At 39.9% G+C, this 27,355-nt stretch overlaps 1 protein-coding gene across 12 annotated transcripts in view; it reads left to right on the top strand.

The window, feature by feature from the left end:
- The window catches only part of PRUNE2 (prune homolog 2 with BCH domain), a 293,772-nt gene that overhangs the window by 165,930 nt on the left and 100,487 nt on the right, over positions 1-27,355 (top strand). For all 12 annotated transcript variants that reach the window (XM_063787780.1, XM_001146885.5, XM_054658124.1 and 9 more), the window contains one exon: positions 26,088-26,246. In XM_063787780.1, coding sequence (XP_063643850.1) covers positions 26,088-26,246 — 159 coding nt within the window. The remainder of the gene's footprint in view (positions 1-26,087; positions 26,247-27,355) is intronic.

Here is a 27,355-nt window from a genome sequence, read left to right as displayed (position 1 = left end):
TTCCGAAAACTCTAGAGCTTTTGAAACTCTGACAGCAAACTCTGACGTGATATTTATGGCCTTTATCCCTCTTTATATATTTTGATGCATATATATTTGTGTGCTTTAGGGGAGCTGCCCTAGGCTTCACTTGGGTTGATACATAGTATACATTGTAAGCACCATTTTACCTTTCTCAAATTAAAAAAAAAAAAAAATTCAGTAACAAACTATATCCCTGGTTCCAGGGATTTCTGGTAAGCGATTATATAGACTTAGATTTGGGAAAGGCTCAGTGGTGCTTGCCAACCCCATTCTTCTTGTTATCATCATTCATGATAGCATTAAAGACTATTAATAGTGTCATTTATTGAGTACTTCCTGTGTTTATAGGCATGGCTCTAAACTGAGAGCTTGAGGCTGTCACTTTTCACATCGAGCCACATCACTACTTAATGACAGAGCTGCATGGGCTACAGCTGGTATCCAAACCAGGAATTCTACTCCTGCACTCAAGCAATTATTTTTACATCTACTGTATATTTGTCCATGAGATTTTTCTCTTCCTCCTTAGTATCCTGTTTTACTTCAGCGGTTTGGTGTTCTTTGTGGAAAATGGGATAAGAATAGTGGAATATACGGGGGAATCCATGCATAATGTAGTTTGGTTGAGGCCCTTAAGCTCTTAGCTCCCTCCCCGTGTCAGTTTTCTTATAAAATTGGATTCCAACACCAGCTCTGCCCACTTCACAGGGTGATTGTGAGGCTGTGATAAGATAATAATATATTTCAAAGTCTTTCAAAGGGCTTTGAAAGGTTAATGTGCTCTATGACACATGCTACCTTTGACTTCATCCCTCTAAAAATCTTCCTAAAGCAAAGTAACTTCAATTCTAAAACATGAAAAGTATCAAATAATTCTTTTGTGCTTAATGTTCAGACTTCTAAACAGAGGTTACCTAGAGTTGGTTACTCAGAAGAAGAAGGAAGATGATGAAAGCCATGATGTCTCTGAGCATACACTGAAATGCATCCCTCAACTCTCATGACTTTTTAGGAACCCGCCATCTTCAGAGAGTGTCAGTGAGCCTGCAGACCTGCAGTGGTTAAATCAATAGTTAATGATGTTCATCATGTAATCTGAGCCTCTAGTTTGTTTATGCTAGACCAACTTTATCCATACTCCAAACAAATTATCTCTTATAATTACCAGCCCGAAGATAAATCTCTAAATGTTTTTCTGATGATAGTGCTGTGGTTGGCAGGTGTTAAAAGTGCCTCCCAGGGACAAAGATTGAAGACGAGCTTGTTCCCGCAAATCCTTGAGGCGAGGATGTTGAGCTTTCTATCCTGCCATGTGCAAAGGAGCCTTGTATGGTGCCCTGCTAATGAAATCTAATAGGCAAAGGTCGTACATCTTTACAAAGAAAAATGCAAAGTTGGTTATGTGATAAATGGGCTCCATGGGGCTCAGTGGACGCGATTTAGTGAAAAAACCCGTGTTTAAACAGTCAGCTCAGTTGCTCGCTAATGTTTACGCCTTAAATATCCCCTCACAGTGATTCTCCTTACCTGGTAGAATGATTAAATACAAAAATAAGCATTTTGTATGTTTTTAGTGCTCTAAACCAAAGCGATTGGTCATCTAATGTTAATGTTAACATTAACCACCAGAAAAAAACACTTTGAAACATTTAAAACACAGCTGTAGGTATTTAAATAAGTCGTTGTTTAAAAAACTACCTAATTTAAATGTGCTATTAAAGTCTCTTAAAAGAAGAAGTCTTAGGCTCTGTATGTTTTAATCACTGCTTTCAGAATACTAAATAATGCATGCAAATATGCAAGGTTTTATCCAAAAAATTGTTCTGCTTAGAAATGCAAAAATAAGTTAAATCTGGAATTATAAAGAGTTAAATAAATCAGATATTGTTGAATCGAATCACTGCTGGTTTTAGGAGAAGTTACCAGTTCATTTGCTGTAGTTGTACTGCTGAGCCAAGAGACAGTTCAATAAATCAACTCAAGCTTGATGGATTCTTCAATTCATTGAAATGAGTGCATGGAAGAGAAAAGAAATCTCTTAGTATTCCCTCTTTGACAAAAGGGTATGCAAAGAGCCTGAATGGATGAATGGTTGATTAATTTTGCCAGAAATTTTCTTGACAGCAGGAAATATGTTTTTGCATTACTCTGTTTGCCTGGGATTTATTTGGTAGAATATGAATTATTGCATGTAAATTTGTACCTGAGGCTATGTTGCTAAAGTAGATAGCTCCTGGTACAGTTTCTGAATACGGGACCTGTAATATTTTTGTATGGTCATGCACTCCACACCCGTATGTGCTGCCCTGCAGCGGTGTCTATAAATTTCTGCTGTCACTGATGTTAGCAGAACAGTCGAGCACTGCCAGTGATTCAATATTGAGCTTGGTTTGAATGCTCATCTGTGCTTGTCTCAAGAAAGGATGGGGCTGGAGGCAAGCAACTGCCAGAGCTTCATAATTCCTTGACTCATCAACCTGGCAGCTTACTAATAAATAGACTCTAACCTGTAAATAAGGAAGAGAAGGTACAAGGTAGCCTCTTGGGCTTTCTATACAGCAAACCTACAATTGAGCACATTTCTTAGTTTTATCTCATCAAGAAGGAATACAGCTACACACAAAAAGAACTTGGCTGCTGTTGATGACAGCTGAACTCTGTGCGAACAGAAATGGGGTAGCCTCTCCATTTACCATCTTATACTGTTCCCATAAAGAAGGATGCTGCACCACATAGAGTGGCCCCACCTTTCCCGGGTCAGTATGGAGGGTAGGAAGGCTTGTGGTTCTCAAAACCTGTATGAGGCAATAGATAATACAATAATTGCTTCCATTTAGACCTCTTCTGCTGCCATGTTCAGGTACTGGAATACTAGGAAGCCCAAGAATGAAGTCATGTGCAAAGAAGTGCTTTATTTTCTCCCTACTCGCCGGTCTGAATGTTTGTGTTGCCCCAAACTTCATATGTTAAAATCCAAATCCCCAAAATGATAGTATTAGGAAGTGGAGCCTTTGGGAGGTGATCATGTCATGGGGCCAGAGCCCCCATGAGTGGGATTATTGCCCTTATAAAAGAGACCTCAGAGAGAACCTCACCTTTTCTGTCACGTGAGGACACAGCAAAAAGATGGCAGCCTATGAATCAGGAGGCAGGTGCTCATCAGACAGCGAGTATGTCAGGATCTTGATCTTGGACTTTCTGTCTTCCAGAACTATGAGAGATAAATTTCTGTTGTTTATAAGCTACTCAGTTTGTGTTATTTGCTTACTGCAACCTGAATGGACTAACACACCATTCTTAAATTATTTACCTTCTGTTCATTTTGTTTTCCTTCTAGAGGTTTACACTGGAACTTCCTCTTTCTTTTAGATACCAGACCAGAAATTATCTATAGCATAAAGTATGTCATATGACATTGTGCCTGATTTTACTTTATGTGGTTTTTTTTCACACACCCACATTGAGTCTCTTGAAAGCATACCACCAGAGTGCTTATGCTATTTCTGAAAATAAGTATATAGAAAAAGTATCCCTTTACAAATTTTGAATACACACATACACACACACACACTCACACACACCCTACTAATCTCTAAGGCTGAAAAATATTTTCATCAGCTATGCAAATTTGGTATTTCATATTTTCTCCTTAGATTACAGTAAGGGAATGAAAAATGATTAAAAGATAATGTTAAGTGAAATAAGAAATTTCCTTGTATGTTCTTATCAGATATGATGCCCAACCTCAAATGAGAACAAATGACGCATGTAAATGTACTAGAATAAAGCTTAGAAAACTTGGGTTCCAGTTCCTGCTCCAGCATCAAATAACTATGTATGATATTGGGAATATTTTTGAAGCTTTTTGGGCTTCAGCTTTCTCATCTGTTAAATGGGTATCACCAATTCTTATCTTACTACCAGCTAAAGAATTGGTGAACATCAATTAAGATTATTTTGATCATATGTAGAAAAGCCAATATTGTTCTATAGACATAAAATTTTACTTTCTCTTTAAGTATTGTTACACTTCTAAGTTTTGATTCTTTGCATATGATAATATCAACCTTTGTTTGATGGAAGCTTCTTAGGCTGGTGCAGCCTAATGAGTGATCCTAAAGTCTTCCATGGTCAGCCTTCCAGTTACTCCTGCTATTCTCTTGTTCTGGGCTTGTAGGAGTCCAGCTGGTAGGAGCCCCAGTTCTTTTGGTATCTCGGTAACTTAATTGTCAGCCACTACGGGGCTAGCTGCTAGTCATGACTGGCATAAAAAAAAAAAAAAAAGAAAAAAGAAAACTATCTTCCTCAATAAAATGTGGGGGACTCTGCTTCTAAAACGTAAACAAGTAATAATTTGGAAGAAAAGCTTTTCTCTTTGTGTGGGGGACTCTGCTTCTAAAACGTAAACAAGTAATAATTTGGAAGAAAAGCTTTTCTCTTTGTGTGGCCTCTGCTCCTGCAAATGTTCATTTCTCTGATTATAATCAGTAGGTTTTCATAAGTTGTGGCCTCATCTCTCTATTCTTCAGTTGTAAGTGACAGAAATTCAACTCAATTTTGCTTAAGGAAAACAACAAACTGCTCTGTTGATAATCCAGGATAGATCTAGCTTCTGATACTCTTGGACTCAAACTCCAAGTGTGCCATCAGGGCTTGCCTTTTTTCCACCCCTTCCCTCTGTTTCTCAGTGTTGTCCTTGTCCTCAGGGATACTCCTCTCTCCATGACTCCCCAGGATGGCTCTGGGTAGCTCCAGGGCTTGCCTTTTTTCTCCACCCCTTGCCTCTGTTTGTCAGTGTTGTCCTCATCCTCAGGGACACTCCTCTCTCCATGACTCTCCAGGATGGCTCTGGGCAGCTCTAGACTCATGTGATCCTAGATCTCCGTGTTTCAGAGGAACAGGGAGCTTCAAAAACCCCTATGGAGTCTTTGAGAAGCCTCGCTCAGGTCACATGTTATTCCTGAAACCATCACCGTGGCCAAGTGGATGGAACAGAGTATGGTTAGGCCTGGGTCACCTGCCACACCTAGAGCTCAGGTTAGGGGTAAAGACAGCCCCATGTCAGCCATATGAAGTTAGGAGGATTCCTCCCCAAAAGAAGGGATGACAGACAAAAATGCCTACGTCTGTGACAATCTGAACTCATTTTTAAACTGTTATTTCTAATATTCCAAGGACTTTGCTAGCATTTTATATGAACTATCTCATTTAATCCTTTTGATAAACTATGTAGTAGGTATTATTATTCTCATTTTCAGATACAGAAACCAAGGCTTCGAGTAACTCACCCAAAGTTGTGTAATGAGAAGTGGCAAAGCTGAGATTCAAATAGAAGTCTGTCTCATTTGAGAGCTAGAGGGTCTTCCTGACTTCACTATCTCACCATCTTTTTTCCTGTAGGTTCAATGATTTTAAAATTTAAACTTTTTTTGTGCTTGTATCACCTTCTCCTCTCTCCCTGATTCGACCCCTACCTCCTGAACGTCTTTCCATTTTAGGATTATTAAATCATTGAATATCAGAACTGGAAGGCACCTTACAAACACCTACCCAGCCCCTCCTTTCCACAGAAGGAGGGGAGATCTTCTGTGGAACCTCCAGGGAGGTCCTTTTTGTGGACTTCTGAGTGTTTGAATGCTGCCAAATCTGGAAACAGACAAATCAACTCATTTTCATGATGCCCAGACTTGAGTAGCCGTTCCATTGAATAACCTGAATCCCCTACATAGAAGGCATTCAGTAAACACTGTTCTTTGATAATCAAACTAGTTTTTGGCTACAGGATTACTGAAATCATTAACGTTATCCATCTTTCAGAGAAAAAAAAAACAACTAAAACTTTTAAGGAACGGACTGCTTTAAAAAAAAATCTTTTTGGATCACAAAGTCAGTAGCAGGAAAAACCCTAAGAGTAAAATGACAGTTATTATATTTTTCTGTTCTGTGAATTGTGTGAAGATTAGGGCAAATTAATTAATTATCTTACCTCTGATATTGTACAGGCAAATTAATTAATTATCTTACCTCTGATATTGTACAAAGTTCATAGGGCTAGGTGCTATGGCTCATGCCTGTAGTCCTAGCACTCTGGGAGGCCGAAGCAGGCAGATCATTTGAACTCAGGAGTTCAAGTCCAGCCTGGGCAACATAATGAAACCCTGTCTCTACAAAAAATACAAAAAATAAAATAAAAAAATTAGCCGGGCGTGCCTGTAGTCCCAGCTTCTTGGGAGGCAGAGGTGGGAGGATCACTTGGGCCCAGAGGGTCAAGGCTGCAGTGAGCTGTGACTGTGCAACTGCACTTCAGCCTGGGTAACAGAGTGAGACCCTGTCTCAAATAGATGAATGAATGAATGAATGAATGAATGAATGAATCTGTGGTTTATGAGTATTGCAAAGACACTAGATAGCCAAGGAATGAAGTCAGATATTTGTGGTCTGGAACAAGCTGTGTTGATGTGCAATATAGCACTTCAGTCCATGAAGCTGTGTTGACGTGCAGTAGCACTTCAGTCCATGAAGATGTTGCCATCTGTTTTCTTGATGTTGGGGCAGTGCTGTATTGTGTGTGTTGGGTGGTACTGGGGGAGGCTGAGTACTGTGATGCAGGAGCAAGCACCCATACCTGTGGCTACTCAGGCAGAAGACCGATCTCTCTCAGCAGGTAGAAAAATGACTCTACCATTATTTCCCCAAGTAACCAGGTACCTAACTACTTTCGGAAACTTAAAAAAATCTATATAAATGACAACAATGGAGACGAGAAGCAGATGTCCAGTTCTGTCTTCTGAGGTATTTTTGTAAACTCCTCTTTCCCTCTTGCCAAGAGAAATTGGTGGTCTGTTGGTGGCCTTTTAGAATGAGAGTGAGAACAGAGTTGAGAATAATGGAGGAAAATCAGGGAGATAGATACAGACATACAGACATGAAATCGTCTAATCATGAGCGAGGCCCAGGGTCCAGTGGCTGCTGGAGGTCTACTTCTGTCTCTCATTCAGTCCAGCTCAGACAGAGCTGTCAGCAAGAGACGTGCTAGAAGCTGGGAACAGCAAAGATAAATGCTCTTTGAGTCTTACTAATGTGATGTCTCAAGCCCCAGGAAAAATCAGACACAGACAAACTATACAACCTAGACACTACACATTCTTAAGTTAATCAGGCCTGCTAACCAGACACTGTGGAGAACTGGGCTGCTTATCTTTGCCCCTGTATAAGAAATAAGGAATCCTTAGCAGTTGCTTGATTCTAAAGTTAGAGTAAATGAAAGGCAACAGAAGGATGATTCAAAACACATGTCAAAAACCAAGCCAAATGTGGGTGGGTGGTGAGGGCAGATTTCTCAGAGGTTCTAGACCATGATAGACAAAGAGAAGATTGCCTTTCCCCAAAGAATGTATCTTAAGTGTAATTTTCTTTTTTCTTCTTTTATTTTTATTTTTACTTTTTTGAGACGGAGTCTCACTCTGCCCCCAGGCTGGAGTGCAGTGGCACTATCTCGGCTCACTGCAAGCTCTGCCTCCCGGAGCCATTCTCCTGCCTCAGCCCCCAGTAGCTGGGACTACAGGCACCCGCCACCATGCCCGGCTAATTTTTTGTATTTTTAGTAGAGACAGGGTTTCACCATGTTAGCCAGGATGATCTTGATCTCCTGACCTCGAGATCCACCCGCCTCGGCCTTCCAAAGTGCTGGGATTACAGGCGTGAGCCACAGCGCCTGGCCAAGTGTAATTTTCTATGACATAAATGCACGTATCAGGGTCCCTTAGAGGAGATGCTTGCTAGTGGTGGGAGCAGCGGGGGTGTCTGAGTAAAAAGGTTTGACTCCTTTACTATAAGCAAAGGAGGTTTGCTTTGATCACTAACAAAATGTAATTGCAAGCTACTCTTTCTTTTGTTTAGTTTATTACATAAATAATACATGAGTTTGTTCACACTGTAAAGGAATCTAAATAATGCAGACAAAGCTCAAGGCCTTTTTATACCCTCATTCAAATACCAGTCCTTTTTCTAAATAATAAGTGTACCAATGAGGTGTACATTTTTCTAGAATTTTCTCCTTGCTCTTTTTGGTATGTACTAGAAAGATACAATTTTGTTTTGTAAGTTTAAAAAATATATTTATTGTTCCTGCCGGGCATGGTGGTCTGCAATCCCAGCACTTTGGTAGGCCAAGATGGGGGGATCACTTGAGTCCAGGAGTTCAAGACCAGCCTGGGCAACATAATGAGACCCTGTCTATACAAAAAAATAAAAAAACAAAATTAGCTGGGTATAGTGGTGTGTGCCTGCAGTCCAGCTACTCAGGAGGCTGAGGCGGAAGGATTGCTGGAACCTGGGAGGTCAAGACTGCAGTGAGCTGAGATCTTAACACTGCACTCCAGCCTGGGTGACAGAGCAATACCCTGTCTCAAAAAAAAAAAAAAAAAAAAAATATATATATATATATAGAGAGAGAGAGAGAGAGAGAGGGAATATATGTTTATAGTGTGTGTGTGTGTGTGTGTGTGTGTGTTAAACTTGTTTTTCCCCCATATAATAATATGTCTTGGAGTATTTCCACAGCAGCAAGTATATATATCTTTTTCGTTTTTCATAGCATAAAGAAATATGAAATATGAAAGCCCCATTGCTCATGAAGCTGTTTTCTGAGAGAGGTTGACCAGCAAGCCACTCTTCTGTTGCCATATTCTCAGTGTGAAATCATTTCCTCTATCATATTGAGATCCTGCATTCTACTTAGATAAGTTCCACACACTCTGGGTTCCGCATTTTGCAAAAGAGAGATGTTAAGAATGTTTGGTGTTTCCTTTCAGATTGCCTCATCTCTTTCGTCTCTTTTTTTTTTTTTTTTTTGAGACGGAGTCTAGCTCTGTCGCCAGGCTGGAGTGCAGTGGTGTGATCTCAGCTCACTGCAACATCTGCCTCCCAAGTTCAAGCGATTCTCCTGCCTCAGCCTCCCGAATAGCTGGGATTACAGGCGTGTGCCACCACCACACTCGGCTAATTTTTGTACTTTTAGTAGAGACGGGGTTTCACCATATTGGTCAGGCTGGTCTTGAACTCCTGACCTCGTGATCTGCCCGCCTTGGCCTTCCAAAATGCCGGGATTACAGGCGTGAGCCACCGCACCCAGCCCTCTTTCATCTTTTATTTCAGGGGTAGAACCTCTCCTTTTTTTATGGCTTCTGGTAGCTTTGGTTAATATCTTACTACTCAACATGTGGTACACAGACCAGCAGCACAGCCATCACCTGGGAGCATGTAGAAATGCAGAATCTCAGGCCCCCTGAGTCAGAATCTGTGTTTTAGCAAGAATCCCAGGTGATGTGTTTAAGTTACAGATGCGTGGGTTAATATATGTTGTGACTCAAAATCACAAGATTATATGTATCTTTTTTCTAGGGGTGAGGAGGTAGGGCTGCACAGTTACCTCTGATAGTAGAAGCTCTCTTTATTGATCTTCTCTTAACTAATGTACTGAACTAAATGACATTGTCCACTCTACCCTGTAACGTATACTCATCGTTAACCTTAGCTGAATGCTGACAGCCAGCCAAAAACTCTCTAGACTGAACAGGTGTGTACATATGGATTCGCTGCATTTAATGTTTGCCAAGTATCAGATGTGTTTGCTCCCAACCTATTTAAATCAATTGTACATGTTAATACAATTACACAATCTTGAATAAACTGATGAAATAGGACTAAGGTAGTTATTTCTAAGATTAATGCTTTGGAAAGACAAGAAAATGAAATGAAACATGCTCTCAAGAAAAATATGCTCTCAAATTAGGATAATACAGCTATAAAAAATTGGCAGACTTGTAAAAATGTAGGAGTCTGTGTTCAGATTTTTTTACATATGTCTAAGTTTTTATTCCACATTAAGGAAATTGAAATTAGAAATGGAAAATTAAATTTTTTATGTATGGCTGCAACAAAGAATTTGGAAAGCTCCTATAAACCCATGCTTTTAAATATTTTAAAAGAAAAAAATATTTTAAAAGACCTTGGTTCTACATGAAAAGATTATAAATGGATGCATTATTTTATGTTTGAATTCAAATAAGATCGTTTTATTTTATTTTATAATAAAACATTTCTTTTTAACAGTTTACCTCTTTAGCCAAATTTTTAATTAACCAACTCCTTGTCCTAATCATATCAGCTAATATAAAAAATATACAGTAGAAGAATGCTACTGTATACCTTCATTTCTAAAGAGCCAAGCAAAGTAGAAGCAAGAATTTTATACCTTAATGGACTCTGGCTTTTTTTTGTTGTTGTTGTTGTTGTTTGTTTTTGATAGATAGGAACCTGAGGCTCAGAAAAATGAAATGTCTTGCTTTAGATAAAAATGTGGTTCTCAAATTGTGGTTCCCAGACCAGCCACATCAGCATCACCTGAGAGCTCGCTAGAACTAACAGCCCCAGACCTACTGAGTCAGAAACTCTAGAAGTGGGGCCCAGGTGTCCGTATTTTTAGAAGCCCTGCAGGTGATTCATGAGTTCAGCTAAAGTTTGAGGATCGTTGACTTAGATCACATCCTAAAGACAGCACCTGGAGAACCCATTGCTCCATTACACTCTCTGGTTCGTTTGTCCCACACTTTCTCCAAACCTGAGAGTTCTTTTAATCAGAAATTCTGTAGCTCCATAATTTAAACAATGGCTGCAACAAAAGAATCTTAGGGCAAAAAGGACTATTTCTAACATACATAAGGTAGAAAGACAATCTCCAAACTGTCCCTGAAAATGGATTATTCTAATGCCCTAATTGACAAATAAACTTACTGTTAATGGAGTTGTAGCTGTTGGGTCTTGGCTGCTGCTGACTACCATCTATGTATTGAGGGCTGATTGTGTGAGAGATCCTAAGCTAAGTGTTTTATACATTTTCTCATTTTATAAGTAGGTTATTATACTCATTTTCCAGAGGAAAGAACTGAAGCTTAGCATAATAAGTAACTTGCCTAAAGGTGCAGAGATAACAGGCTGTGGAGCTAGGATGTGAGTCCTGGGCTGCTGTATTCCAAAGCCTATTCTTTTAAGCACTACATTTTATTATTTGCTCATTTGGAGAAGTTAGGGCTGCTTATTTAAAAACACACATACGCAAATATGAACCAAGTTTTTGGAATTTATATTTTTCCCCAGTGACTATCAAAGTTCAGTCAATGACTAGAGAATAGAAACTGGAATCACTGGTGTAGAAACTATGTGTAGACAATACAAATTGAAAATATTTCTTTATGTCAGTACAGACTCCTGTTCTCCACCCTACCTGCACATTAATCAATGGACCTCCTTGAAAAATATACTGATACCCAGGCCTCACCCTTAAGCCAATTAAATTTAAATCTCATGGGGTGGGCTGTGAGTACTTGTATTTTTTTTTTTAACAGCTCCCTGGGTTATTCTTAGGTATAGCCGGGGTTGAGAATGGATTGAGATGTGAACATACAGGTTTAGATAATTCAGGCCCAGAAATGGGTTTTAATGGGTTTTGATGAGTTTTTCCACATAGCTTAAGTTATTGGGCAAAGATGCTGGTAGCCTGTTATCAGGCTAGAATGCTAGCTATTCATTGAACAGTTGTAATGCCCCATGAGTGTGGCATAACATAGCTATACCCTCAAATATCTGCCATATTTTAGGTTACCATTATGGATATAAAAGATAGATTTTTCAGGAATCCTAAATATAAGATTTGGCGTTTTAAAATGCCCTGTTTAAGGCCAGGCGTCGGGGGGCTCACACCTATAATCCCAGTACCTTGGTAGGCTGAGGCGGGCAGATCACCTGAGGTCAGGAGTTCGAGACCAGCCTGGACAACATGGTGAAACCCCATCTCTACCAAAAAATACAAAAATTAGCCAAGCATGGTGGCTTGCACCTGTAGTCCCAGTTACTCGGGGAGGCTGAGGTGGAAGGATCACTTGAACCTGGGGGCAGAGGTTACAGTGAACCGAGATCACCCCACTGCACTCCAGCCTGGGTGACAAAGTGAGACCCTGTTTCAAAAAAAAAAAAAAAAGCCCTGTTTACCCATAACTAAGTTGGAATAATAGTACAACTTTGCTTGACAAAAAAAAAAAAAAAAAAAAGAAGAAGAAGAAGAAGAAGAAAGAAACAACTCTGGAAAATACCTGGGTAAACTTCATTTTCCTGGAATAGGAAGTAGATGTTTTATAAAATCTTGGCTCTTTCTTTTAAACCGTCCTGCTGTTTTCTTTGTTTAAGAGAATCGAAGCGTGGTTTCATTTATAAGCACACCAATCTAAACTAAAAGACAATTGATGGAAAGATTTTATTTTTACTGGCTTCGAAAAAGGAAATATTTGGCCAATTAATAAAAAGTATTCATGTAGATGCTCCCCATCCCTGATTTACTTTTCTAGTTCTCCTGCCTGTTAAACCAGGCAGAATTAACCATGTGTCTTGCTTTATGTAGTAAGATTTCTGAAACAGTTGAGTGTGACTTGAATTATTTTGTAAGCTCCTAAGAGTCTCCTGCTGTTTTTCTGTAAAGCAGTAGTTCTTAACTGGGGTGATTTTGCCCCACAGGGGACATATTTAGTTGTCATAACTAGGGCAGGGAGCTTGCTACTGGCATCTAGTGGGTCAAGGCCAGATATGCTATAAACACCCTATAAGGTACAAGACAGCCCCCACAGCAAAGAATTGTCCAGCCCCAAATGTCAGTAGTGCCAAGGTTGAGAAACCCTGGTCTAAAGTTATTACTTTTTATCTGTTACGAATTTAGATTTTTTTCTATATTTGGCTTGCTTAGAGCCCTTCTATAAATCACTCTTGTATAAAATAATGACAATTAAATTACTACTCTTGTTCCACCAGAGTGAGCCCAGGTATTCTCTGCCTGGAAGGCTGGGCCTGTAGAACATTTCAAATTTGTATTTAAAGCATTTTAATGCCTCATAGATGGTACTAATAGCAATGGAAGTTTGACAGTTATAGTGGAGATTTGAGCTTCTGAAGACTTCAAGGGCCAAAAAGAGAAACACCCTCATGTTGACCTGAAAGAATAAAGATTAAGGAGGCTTGACTGCTTTTTCCTGGATTGTTTAAATAGTACAATGTATTTTCAATTGATTCAGCATAATTTTCATTCTCTAAGCTTAACACTTTTATAGATTTATCACTCCTCTTTTTAATACCCTCCTTAATTGGAGCGTAAAATAAAAATTAACATGAAAATAAAAGTTAACTAAATTATCTCACTAAACTTATCTTTCCAAGCATCATGATTCTCCCTACAACTAGGCTTGGTTGGTTGGAACTAAAATGGGGCTTTGGGAAAGTATCTGATGAGTGTGCATGTGTGTGTTAGAATGTATGTGCGTGTGCCTGTGTATGCGTGTTACACCTTCGTGCTTGATGTCTAAAGTGCCCACCTATGGGCTTATCTGCTCAGCATCCCTCTTCTAGGAAGTGACTCTTACCCACCAACTTTGTTATAACTGGTGTGGTGTCTGTGATTTGTGGTCTTTCCAATCTACCTCAATTGTTTTGCCCAGAGATAGGCACCGAACCCAAGTGGGAACAACCAGAGTTCTTTCTCCAGGGTTTTCAAACTCATGACCAAAAGGGAGTCATGACTCATTCGGCAAGGTCTACACAGAGATGCTGCAGCCACCTGTGGTTCCCACTGTGTAGAGGATGCCAGTTGGCTGCAGGACAGCAGAGTGCAGCCAGAAGAGGTTGGAGAGGCAGGACGACCTGCATATCCCTGGCAACCCCTGCCCTTCTCCCAGTGCGTGCTCGGGCTCTTCTTGGCTTCTGTGGGAACACTCCCCAGATCCTGCTGACTTCTTTCTCTACTTAAATCAGTTACAGTTAAGTTTCTGTGACTTGTGACTGAGACAGTCATGACAGCAGCATCCTTACCTGAAGAGGGATTCCTCCAGCTTCTCAAACACAGCCATCTCCAAACAAAAGTAAAACCACAAACCCCAGAGTGTATCTGTTTTCAGGAGGGGGTTTCTGGTAATTAGCTTAGACTGCAGCAAATGGTACACACAGACTGCTGGCTCTGCATGTGTGCTCCAAGATTGGTGTTTACCCTATATATGCCAATTTAAGAATGTCATAAAGTTTATCAGTGAGCAAATGGAAACGAGCAAGAACACATAGATGGGTGGTGAAAGGTGTGTGCCTTGATAGATAGATTTTTTTTTTAAGACTTCAAAAAAAACTAATTACTTTCATTGGGTTGATAGCAAAGGGGGCACAACCATATTCCCCACTTAAGCTTGGCGATGGTTGGGTATTTTTAGCAAATGAGTTGTCAGCAGAGAGGCTTCATTAGACCCATCAGGATATCTGCCCATGAAGAACGAATCCCAAACTGTACTGACAGTTTCATTGAGCCAAAATGATGAAGCACCTCTGACAAGAGCCATATTGTGCTCCCCATGCAAGGAGCGTGAGGAACAAAAGAGACCGTTTGATCTTCATTTGGTCAGGTTAATATTGACACAGCTTAGAAAAATCAGAAGTGTGTGCAATGCACACGTGCAGAAAGTGCTCTGGAGACTTGCCTCGTGGTTTCCATAAATCAGAAAGGGGAACCCAGAGAGGAAAAAAGGTTTTCCTGCTTTCTTGAAATAGGGTTCAAACTAGATGATTTATTTTTACAAAGGAAAATAAATAAAGCTGTCAGTGTTCAGGCTCATGGCTCAAAACAAGCCAACAGGGACTTTTTTTTTTAATCTATACATAATTATAGAAATCATTCATTATTATTATTTTTATCTGGGAGCTAGAGTGTAGCCCAGGTTCTACCATTTCAAAAATAGAGCATGGCTAATGAGCGGGGTTTCATTACATGTGTGTCCTGAATTATTCGTTCCCATATAGAAATCCTTATAAACATACGGAAACAAAAAGGGGCCCTTAAAGGAAACAGCAGTCTAGCCCTTTCCTTGCCAAGCACTTAAGTCCATCCAATAGAGGAAAGTTTTCCTGATTATGGGTCTGTCCTTAAAGAAAATGTAAATTAGGCTGTTAGTTAATGAGGTGATGACTTATTTGTCTTTGAGTGGTTGTGAAACTCCCCCATTCAAGTATTCAATCTATTATTAACTGCTTGTAAGAGTGCCTGGGACTACTTTTATTCCAGGCCCAACTCTCTGTCTGTGTAACAATAGTGCTTCTTTATGGAAGATAGGATGGGATGGAAAAAGATGGGAAAGAATTTTAACTCCCTTATTTGAGGTGTGCCTGAAATCAGCCCACTTCATTTCAAGAAGTTCTTTTTGTGTGTGTCTGTGTGACAGGGTCTTGCTCTGTCACCCAGGTTGGAGTGCAGTGATGGGATCTCAGCTCACTGCAACCTCCACCCCCAGGCTCAACCAATCCTCTCATCCCAGCCTCCCCAGTAGCTGGGACCACAGGCATGCACCACCATGCCTGGCTATTTTTTTTTTTTTTTTTTGTATTTCTATTAGAGACAGGTCTCACCATGTTGCCCAAGCTGGTCTCGACCTTCTGAGCTCAAGTGATCTGCCTGCCTCAGCCTCCCAAAGTGCTGTGATTATAAGCATGAGCCACCGCACCCAGCCTGATTTCAAGGAGTTCTTAACCTGTGCTTTCAGATGAATTATCTCCCAAACATTTTCTCTCTCCCTTCATTAATGATATGCTGGCCGGGTGCGGTGGCTCACGCCTGTAATCCCAGCACTTTGGGAGGCTGAGGCGGGCAGATCACGAGGTCAGGAGATCGAGACCATGGTGAAACCTCGTCTCTACTAAAAATACAAAAAGTTAGCCGAGCGTGGTAGCAGGCGCCTGTAGTCCCAGCTACTCGGGAGGCTGAGGCAGGAGAATGGCGTGAACCCAGAAGGCGGAGCTTGCAGTGAGCCGAGATCGCACCACTGCACCCCAGCCTGGGCGACAGAGTGATACTCCATCTCAAAAAAAAAAAAAAAAAAAAAAAAAAAAGAAAGATATGCTTATAGGAGGTAATAAATATTTCCTCCATGACAAGACAGCAGTGATTTTCAGTTTTCAATAAACATGTTATCTCCCCCTCTATTCTTGAATTCTTCAACTCAAAAGAGGGCATCACAAGAGCTTTTGCTTCAAGAACTCTTGGTTTTTCTTTTCGTACTTACGACATGCTTAACCTAAATCAAGCATTTGCAGATGGATGACATTATTATGATTGCCTTTCATAGTTGTACCTTAATGAGAGGACTTTGCTTTTATAGTCTTCTGTTAAGAAATCTGCTAAGTCAGGAAAAAAAACAAACCAAACCAAAACTAAGCCCCTTGAGCCTCTCTACTCCTCTCTGGCAATTCTAATTTCTAGTTTCTCTGAGTTTTTGAACGTAAGTCAGCTTATATTGGGAGCATCTTTAGATAATAAGATTTGTACATACTGAATGGTAAAGCAGGCTTCTTCCGTTGCTTGTGTGTCTAAGCTACCAGAGCAAGAAAGTCTACGTGAGGATACTTCTGGATAACCAGTGATTATGCCACATCTCCTGTTTTCCCACCCATTCCCTGTGTACACTTGCATGCCCAACTTTTCAAAAGTACATATTACTGCAAGAATATCACAACATTCTTCTTTATAGAAGTTTTGGGTTTTTTCAATTTTAGGATCTTACATATAGTTAACAGTCACCCTACAGTTCTATTTTATAGAGCAGATGAATAACTGGAAATTGCTCACAAAGCATGGTAATGTTCGATCTTCAAAAGACGTAAGCAGCGCATTATTGTTAGCAATTGTCAAAATCAAGGATGTTGCTTGCTTGTGTGTAGTGACAAGAGAGAACCAACACCAAATTGAAATAAATGGAGTAGTTAAAAACTATTTTTATTAAAAACTGAATTAATCAGTAATATCTTTGGTGAGGAGGGATGTTCTCATTTAAGGATAACACAGGAGTGAAAACATGGGCTCTGAAGTTAAACTAACCTGGGTTTAAGTCTCATTTGTCCCACATACGAGCTGTGAGCTGGGTGGCATCAGTTACTTAACCTTCCAAAGCCTCCATTTTCTCAATGCAAAACAGAGACCATGTTACCTATCTCACAGGGGCATCTTAAAGTTTAGATGAGATGATGCAAAGTACTTAACAGAGCACTTAATGCAGAGGCAATACTTAATTATGTCAGGCAATATACTATTGACGTAAATGAAGATTATATTGGCATTTATATGTGTTACATATTCATGTACATATTGTAGTAGTTTTAATTTTCACAAAATATTTTCACAAAAGGGCTCTCTTTTTAGCTATGAAGAATGATAATATGTACTGTCTAACTTTCTTTTCAAAATATGATGTCTAATATAGTTTTAATAGACCCAGTGAATTTTTACTACTATGATGCTTTGGCTGCCTCATAAAAACAAGAACAACAGAGTGTAGGCTGGGCGTGGTGGCTCACACCTGTAATTCTAGCACTTTGGGAGGCTGAGACAGGAGGATCACTTGAGGTCAGGAGTTCAAGACCAGCCTGGCCAACATGGTGAAACACTGTCTCTACTAAAAATACAAAAAAAAACAAAAAATAGCAGTGTGTGGTGGCACACGCCTGTAATCCCAGCTACTCGGGAGACTGAGGCATGAGAATCGTTTGAACCTGGGAGGTAGTGGTTGCAGTGAGCCGAGATCACACCACTGCACTCCAGCCTGGGCAATGAAGAGAGACTCTGTCTCAAAAATAAAAAAGAACAATAGAGTATAAATAAATGACATCTGGAAAAAACATGGAAAATATCTTTGCTTACCAATTAAAGAGTGTACGAAAAACAAAATAAATAAAATCTCTTAATTTATGCATGTGGTGTTCTCATAAATCATTTTCCTGTCAAAATTATCAGACTTTATTATTGCTGAATGTTTTAAATATTACAATGGAATTTTGGTTGCATAAATCATAATGCTTTCAAGTTAGAACATTTGTGTACATACCTCAGCATTTTTCTTATATCTCGATTTTAAAAAATAGCCCTCATTCTAGAAATAAATCCATGCAGACTGTAAATGTCAAACTGTACTCTTAAATTTCAGTAACTCAGCAGTCCAGGCTGGCCACTGTGCTTGCAAGGTAGTTAGGAATTGTCACACTGTGTTTGAAAGACTCACTGTTCCCAAAAATGCAGCCGTACACACTGGTGTTTTAATCTTGGTAATTATTTTTATCTGCAAGCATTTTACTACAAGTGACATATACTCACTTGATTTTTCCATTTCCTGCAAAAACAAACAAACAAACAAACAAAAAAACCCAGAAATAACAAATCTGGGAATTGCTTGTCCCTGACATTAGAAAGTAATTTATTCTTAATAAAAGTCTTACTCAATATATTTCATCTGTAATTTGTGAGGAAGACAACACTATAATAGGTATAGTCCAGAATGCTTGACCTATGTGGGAAGTATTAGCACCAGGAGTAAAATTCACTGAAGGTCATTTGGCCCTTGGAGGTGAAACGGTGGAAATGATGAAAAAGACTATTCATTGTGATTTAGCTGAAGGAAAAATCACTATACATTTTTTTAATGCTTTAAAAGCTGTTGTTTGCATAGTGGCAGACAGAAGCTCATTCACTGAGTCTAACTTGGAATTAAGGATAGAAAATTTGATAATGAGATAAACACTGACCTATCAGTAGGTTTTATACCTTACATCTTTTAGACGGAGTCTCGCTCTGTTGCCCAGGCTGGAGTGCAGTGGCGCGATCTCGGCTCACTGCAAGCTCCGCCTCCTGGGTTCACGCCCTTCTCCTGCCTCAGCCTCTCCGAGTAGCTGGGACTACACGCGCCCGTCACCACGCCTGGCTAATTTTTTGTATTTTTAGTGGAGATGGGGTTTCACCGTGGTCTCGATCTCCTGATCTTGTGATCCGCCCGCCTCAGCCTCCCAAACCTTACATCATTTTTATATGAGTTTACTTCATATTTAACTTTGTGCAACTTCCTCCATCATCTCACATCTAAGAATTTTACATGTAAATCACTTAAATGACTTAAAGATGTGTGTGATTATTATTTGAAAGTTCACATATATTACGGAGAACATAAGGCAAAAATTGTCATAACCAGTCCCCACAGACAGAATCTTGCAAAAGTACTTTCTATGAATCAGATTAATCCCATAAATCCTGAGAATAACCTAAAAAAAAATAATAAAAAACAGGAAAGGAAAGAGGCTTAATATTTATTGTCTACTATATGTCAGGCACTTGACCAGTCTTTTATATATGTTTTTAATTCTCACAACAGTCCTATGAGGTGAGGGTTTCCAGATGAGGAAACTAAGGCTCATGAAAATGAAGTAACTGACTTGAGTCACCCAGCTAGTGAGTGTCAGAGCGAGGGTTAACCTCATGTTTGGCTGACTCATAGGTCTTTACTACCTTGGCATGAGCTCCCTAAAATAATGGAGAGACACAATAAGGTTTCAGAATAGCAATTTGGCTAAATTATGACAACTTTAATATCAGTGCATCTTAATATCCATTGTATATTAGAATTCAATACATATTATTTGAATACATCTAGAAATGACATTCGACTTTTATGTGGTTATAAAAATTATCTTCCACTTAACACTGTATCATGAGTGTTTTCCTGTGTCATTAAGTATTCTTTGATAGCATAACTTTTAATAGCAGTTTAACAATCCTTTGTGTGACCATTCTATGATTTACTTAACCATTGCTCTAGTGTTGGACATTTAGATTGTTTGTAAGTTTTAGTTATTAAAGTAATAATCCAGTTAACAGCTTTGTCCACAAATCTTTGTGTACATATATGATTATTTCGTTAGGATATATTTCTAGGCTGGACATGGTGGCTTATGCCTCTAATCCCAGCACTTTGGGAGGCCAAGGTGGGAGGATCATTTGAAGTCAGGAGTTCAGGACCAGCCTGGGCAACATAGTGAGACCCTGTCTCTACAAAAAATAAAAAAATTAGCTGGGCATGGTGGTGCACGCCTGTATTCCCGGCTACTAGGGAGGCTGAGTGGGAGAACAGCTTGAGCCTAGGAGGTTGAGTCTGCAGTGACTCACGATCATACCATTGCACTCCAGCCTGGGTGACAGAGTAAGACCCCATCTCTGAAAAAAAAAAGGAACATATATTTTTTTAATCTTTTTTTTCTTTTAGAGAGGGGCTCTCACTATGTTGCCCAGGCTGGTCTCAAACTCCTAAGTTAAGTGATTCTTCTGCCCTGGCCTCCCAAAGTGCTAGGATTACAGATGTGAGCCACCATGCTCGGCCTAAAAAAAAGAATATATTTCTAAAAAAAAGTTTGATAGTGCCCATTTGGAAATATTTACCAATAATAAGAAAAGAAGAAAATTTGTGTTATTAAAGGATTTCTTTGATTAATGAGTTCAGATCTATTTATTATCCATTTGAATTCCAGTTGTGAATTGTCTTTTATGTTTTGTAACAGTTTTTCCATTGGTATGTATCCTTTTTTCATTGATTTATATTAACTCTTATTCTTGAGGACATTAAACCTTTTCCTCCTAGCTAAAAAAAAAAGTAATAATAATAATTGCATTGGGAAACTTTCAGTAGGCTTTAAGCAGGAGAGTGTCATTATTCAATTTATATTTTTAAAAGCTGCCTCTTGGGGAAGGGGTGGAAAAAAAATAAAATAAAGCTGCCCCTTGATGCTATGTGGAGACTACATTACTGAGAGACCAGCTGTGATGCTGCTGATAAAGTTCTGGCAAGAGATGATGGTGGCTGTGGCTAGGACAGCAATGGAGATGAAGAGGTATTAGAGACGTGTTTAGACTACAGATATATTTTAAAGGCAATGTTAATAGGATTTGCTGGTGAATTACGTGAGAGATGAGGGAAAAAACAATCAAGGATAATTCCTAGATGTTGGGTTCGAATAACTGGGTAGACGGTGGTGCCATTTAATAAGACGGACACAACTGAGGAGGTGGTGGGCCATATTTTACTTGAGATACTTATTAAACAGCTACATGCAGATCTCATGTGCATGTAGATTCTGTCATCAGTGGCAGACAAATGGTTTTAAAGCCATGTGGCTGGGTAAGATCATCAAGGAGAAAGTGGAAAGAGAGAAGAGAAAGGGGACAGGAAACAAAGTTGGGTGTGAATATTTGGAGGCTTAATAAGGAAGAGCAACCAGCAAAGGCAACTGAAGGGCAGTCGATGAATCCGGAGAAAAACAAGGTGTGTGGTGTCAGGAAGGTGAAGGAATTAAGTGTTTCAAAACAGAGGGAGGGTCAATCTCATGGAATACTGTAGAGAATCAAGTAGGGTAAGAAATGGAATGTTATCTTTGGATTTGGCAACCTCGGAGTGCTTGGTACTTTTGAGAAGAGAGTTTCAGTGAAATGACGGAGCCAGATCCCCCACTGGAGGAACTGAGAAGACAACAGAAGGTGAGCATGTGTGAGTGATGCAAGAAGAGGGTTTCTGTCTCTCAAGGATATCCACTGAAATGTTTACAAGACATTCTTTACATCACTTTTGTTTCACACGATGCACTGAAGCTACCAGCAGACAGCATAAAGACTGCCTTTTTCTGAGCAATGAAAAACGTAAAATAGGATATTGTGAGAATGAAAGGTTTCACTGCATCTGCACTTTCAGCCGTGAATGGAGTAATCTATGGGGCACCATCACTATCACTATCTTGGTTTTGATATTAGTTCAGGTACAGCTGTATTATTTCTGTTTTCCTCCTCTGGGTTATAATGAGCATCAACTTCTTTTAGGATTCTTGGGACCTACACCTTAGCTTTTTTGACCAGGAAATAACAAAGGCTTTTTCTCCCCACGTTTCCAGGCTTTCCCACTCATTCTCAAACTAGAAATTACTCAGACAACAAGACACGTGACCTCTAAAAATGTTTAGTCATCGACCCTTCGGAATCACGAGTGACAAAGGGCTGTGACAGGGAGCAATTGCCATTCTCCCTAACTGTTGGCATTAGTATGAGATTTTGCCAGCCAATTCCCAGTTGCAATGATTCATAAAGTAACTTCCTAAATTCCATGCAGCAGTTATAGGCTGGGGTCACAAATGCAGAAGGTGTGTGTGGCTGGTGGGGGGTGGGGGGGTGGTAAGTTCAACGGGAAGTGCTTTTATTGTCTAAATCCTTAGTAAATTGAATGGGAGATATATATGTATGCACGTATATAATTTTAATTTAAGCGGGGGGAACATTTTGGAGACATTTGAGCAGATTAACAAATAGTATTTGTATACATGTAACTAAAACAGTAATTTATCAGGTAGAAGGCAGATGGGGGGGAATAAAATGCCAACCCGTATCTACAGTTGGGTTGTGTTGATGATGAAGTGCTGTTTATTCAGGGCCAGCCTAGCTTGTCAGCAACATAAGAGCCACCGCAGCACATGACTCCCTGCGTAGCTAGAAGACAATAATAAATTATCCCCTATGCAAACAGCACCGGCATAAAAGCAGAACAAACACGCTCTGCCTCCTGGAATCCTGAAGATTCTCACTCATTCCCTTGTTTAATTCTGTTTTAAACATGAAACTCTTGACATTATCCCAAGGCCAGTAAGATCGAATCTGGCTTGGAGAGCTGATGAGAATCTGTTTTAGGGTTATTGTAAAATGTATTTTGTTTCTCTAACTTGCCTAGGTGATTCAAATAGTTTTTTGATTTATCAGCGCTTCATTTGGTCCTGTGGAATTTGGGGTCACCCAGAGGAAAACTGAGCTAGAGCACTTGAGGGACATGATGAAAATACAGTCTCTGCAGCCATGAAAAAGGATGAGGTCATGTCCTTTGCAGGGACATGGATGAAGCTGGAAGCCACCATCCTCAACAAACTAACATGGGAACAGAAAACCAAACACTGCATATTCTCACTCATAAGTGGGAGTTGAACAATGAGAACACATGGACACAGGGAGGGGAACAGCACACACTGGGGCCTGTTGGGGGGTTGGGGGGCGAGGGGAGGGAATCTAGATGATGGGTCAATAGGTGCAGCAAACCACCATGGCACACATATACCTATGTAACAAACCTGCGCATTCTGCACATGTATCCCAGGACTTAAAACAAAATTTTAAAAATAAAATTAAATTAAAAATAAACATACCTATACCATTCTGAAAAAAAATAAAGAAAAAGAAAATATAGTCTCGATCCAGTGCCCAACCTGCTAAATGAGAACCTGTAGCAAATCGGCCCAGAAATGCACACCCTAAGGGGACTTTTATGATGAGGTTGCCATAGGAACAAAGAGCTGGCAGTGTGAGTCAGTACAAGTCCTGTGACAGTGCTGAGACAGTCCAAAGGACTGGTCTGTAGGAAAATATATCAACTAATAAATCCCTTTCTGGAGTAGTGCTTTTCAGATTTCAACGTGCATTCCAATTCCTAGGATTGTTGGAAAATGCAGATCCTGCTTCAATAGGTCTAGTGTTTTGCCGGAGACTCTGCATTTCCAACAAGATGCCTGGTGTTGCCAATGCTTTTGGACTTGAGTCCATTGAGGTCCTAGAGCCATCAGTTTAACACAGAAAAATTAAAACAGTTTGGAGATCAGCCGGCATTTTTGAATAGGCAACTTTCCCCAAGTGTGGCTTTGAACAGTGTTGATTCTACTGATTCTTAATCTTATGCTCAGATACAAATAAAACCTGCCCCCTCTTGTTTCAGTGACCCGGCCAGGAGTGTAGTGAGAATTTTATTATATGTAAAAATCTCTTAGAAATGTGTGTCTTCTTTCAAGGGTTTATAAATGTATTTGGAGGCCTTTATATACATAACGAAAAATATTTAGAAAGGAAAACTGTAAGGCTTATTGTGCTGAAGCCTTCAGTTACTGGAAATAAGATGTAGTTAGTTGTAGTCTCTTTTTATTTTTTTCAGGGCTATATCTTTTTTTACAGTTCATAGTGGCTACAAGTTTAGCAATGAGGTTCTTGATTCACCCTCAATGATGGTTTGAAATAATTTTATCTGTTGAACACACATTGTATATGAGTTTTGATTATTTAAAAAATCTCCTTCTAAATATTTAATGTCTATTTCTATTGTGGATGAATTAATTTTTTAAACATATACTTAAAGATTGTTATTAGGCCATTTGGAAAATAAATAAAAAGCATGAAAGCTGACAGTACACACTTTGGAACACACACTTCCAAAAGCATATGTTCCAAACGCATATGACGTATATGATCATAAATGTCATTACAATAGATCCTTGATGTTCATCAGCATGAGAATAGATCCTGAGACCTTTGTGGATTCAAATGTGCAATGCCTTGCAACCAAAAAAGGGAAAGTGGCCCAGTAAGATGCCAGATGAGAGTGGCTGCCTTGGAGTAGACAGCAAAGCCTCCTCGAAACATGGAAGCCCGTGATGGGCGGGGCCTGCCTGCCTACCTACCCACCCAGGGTCTTGTGTGCCCTCTTCAGAGCCTCACAGATCTTGAGATTCAACTCAGCAGAATTACAGAGTACGGGTATGATGGCTATTTGAAGTGGCTGGTAAATAGTCTAAGCCACAAATACCCAATCCACGAGTTTCAAAGAATGACCACATAGACATTAATGTGGGTATGGGGAAATCTGCAACTCTCTGCACGGCATCATTCACATCTTCACAGTGGCTGTCCTAGGAGATGTGTGTGGCACTTCCACTTTCTGTGGTACACATTTCTGTGTTGTTTTAGTATCTTACCCGTGACAGGCATAATTCTGATTGCTATTATAATCAGAAAAAATGAACAGAATTCTTTAAATCCCTTGAGTGCACATCATGGTGTTTTTTGTTGAGTGACAAAATAGACTGTCAGTTGATGAATTATGTGGTATGATCATGTATGTGCTAGGATAGATATATATGTGGACTATGATAGAAGATTATGGATGATGGAGCACAGGTTAATTTTGTGTACCTGTCTCTCCAGTCATCCGACAAACATTTCTTGAACAACTAGTATATGCCAGGCATTATGTTAGGGGCTAGCATATGTTCTTCACTGTACTTCTTTAAGGAAGAGAGACACCCACACAGAGAAAGTGGCTCTCATTGTAGTTAATAAAACTCGAAGACCGGACCGGGTGCAGTCTTAACGCCTGTAAGCCCAGCACTTTGCAAGGACGAAGTGGGCGGATCAGTTGAGCCCAGGAGTTCGAGACCAGCCTGGGCAAAATGGCAGAACCTCACACCTACAAAAAAAATACAATAAATTAGCTGGGCATGGTGATACACACCTGTAGTCCCAGCTACCTGGGAGGCTGAACTGGGAGGATTGCTTGAGCCCAGGAGGCATAGGTTGCAGTGAGCCGAGATAACGCCACAGCACTCCAGCCTGGGTGACAGTGTGAGACCCTGTCTCAAAAATAAATAAATAAGTACATACATACAGTAAATAAAACTTGAAGCAGCCAGAACATTTTTACAAATGATGTGAGCCACATCTGGGTAATCTGAGGTATTGGGATCCCTTTCTGCAATTATTCATTCCTCCACAGCTGCCACATAGAACAAGCAAATCTGACATCACAGCTCTTTTAAAAATCTCCCAGAATTCTACACTGGAATAAAGATCACCCAGTAAACTCAGCTATGTTGATTCGTAGGAATTTCTCCTTGGAGTTAATAATAATCATTAGGAAAAAAATACAGGAAGAAATAACTTCCTCCTATTCTTATTGTGATAAATTGTAACAATAGCAGACATTCGTATACAGATCCTATAAGCGACAAGAGGGAAAATAGGATTTGCAAATTAAGCATCTGAATAAATATTTTAGAAAAAAATGTTTAGGATATCTGTTCTTTGTCTAAACTATTCTTAAAAATGGCAAAAACTCCTTTCTTACATGGTTTGGGAAAACAAACAAGCAAAGTGTATTTTAAGCCATAGCATGAAAGTTTCCACTCTTTCTCAAAGCAAACTGTATTTCACTTGACTTAAATAATAAATATCTCTCCTAAATACATCATAAGACTGGACAAATTTGTGGAACAACTCCCCACAGCTGGGCAGTTTGACATTAATATCAAATTTCCTGTTGTCGTTTCAGAATTGTCTGTTTCACAGCAATATTACCAGTGACTTGAAAGCATTTACAGACAAGTTTGGTTTTGATGTCCTCATCCTGTTCTCCAGCTATCTGTCAGAGGAGCAGCAGCCGAGACGACAGATTGCTGTGTACTCAGAAAACATGGAGCTGTGCAGTCAGGTGAGCCCCTCCTCTGACCCCGTCATGTTCCCTCTGTCCTAACCTGCTGGCTCTCAGAACACATAGTGCAAGACAGAACAGATTGGTGGCTCATGAGCAATTAGCCCCAGAGGTAGAGTCCTAGAGGTTTGAGTTTTAGGAAATGATGGGGGTACTTTTTACATTTGGCCTTTTAAGAAAGCCCCAAAAGCATTTCTCTTCTTGACTGAATCCATAGTGCAAAACATTAGCTCTTTCTCATTCCCAAAAGAGCAAGTTCTCCTTTGGGTGCTGTTTTCTTCTAGGACTGCTCTCTGATCATAACTGACAAGGTTTAGCCCCTGTCCCAGGACCGGTTTGGTGCCCAGTGTTTAAGACCTGGTGATCTGATGCTTTAATCAAAGTTAGTTTGTCTCCAGGTACCAGAACTCTGACTAGGTAATCAGTTATCCTCCAGGTTGATAGCTGAGTCTTTTAACCCAAGGCCTAGGAAATAAAAAAAAAGAATTAGATAAATTAATCAAAATAGGCCATCGGATATACCAAGCCAGGTGTACTTAATAACTAATATGAGAACATACATGATTCATTATAATAGGAGTCACACGGGGCCCCGGATGCTTCATTACTTATTTCTCTTCACTAATGGATTCAATTCCTTATGTATCCATGGGTGGCTAGAGGCACAGTCTCTGCCCCTTTCTTTTCTACATCCTCCTTTCTGTCCCCCAAGAGCTCCACTGTAGCTCTCTTGACCCATGCCTATGGGTACTCTCGGGCTCTCTCAAGTCCGAATGTGAAAGAGCATCTCCTCCTCTGACCTGCATCACCAGCCTGTGGTTTTTTCATCACTTTCCTCTGCATTTGGTTTCAAAGCTGAATTTCATCTTTGGTCACTGGCTTCCCAGGGACGGGGTTTAGGCCTTGGAAGCCTACAACGTGGCGGCTTTCAAATCACTTTTAGCAATAGACCCCTTTTTCAAACCAATGTGAAAATTGGTTCATTGGAAACAGACAAAAGTAGAAGAGCAGATGAAGGAGTTAAAAGCTCTTGAGTTGACCCCAGTCCTCCTCTCTTCTCCCCACCCACCCTCCCCATCCTAGCAATAGCCAGAGGTGGATCCCTGGAA

The sequence above is a fragment of the Pan troglodytes genome, chromosome 11 (assembly GCF_028858775.2).
Source record: "Pan troglodytes isolate AG18354 chromosome 11, NHGRI_mPanTro3-v2.0_pri, whole genome shotgun sequence".
Taxonomy (NCBI): Eukaryota; Metazoa; Chordata; class Mammalia; order Primates; family Hominidae; genus Pan; species Pan troglodytes.
Note: the sequence above shows the minus strand (reverse complement) of the source record. Positions and strands in the feature narration are given on the sequence as shown.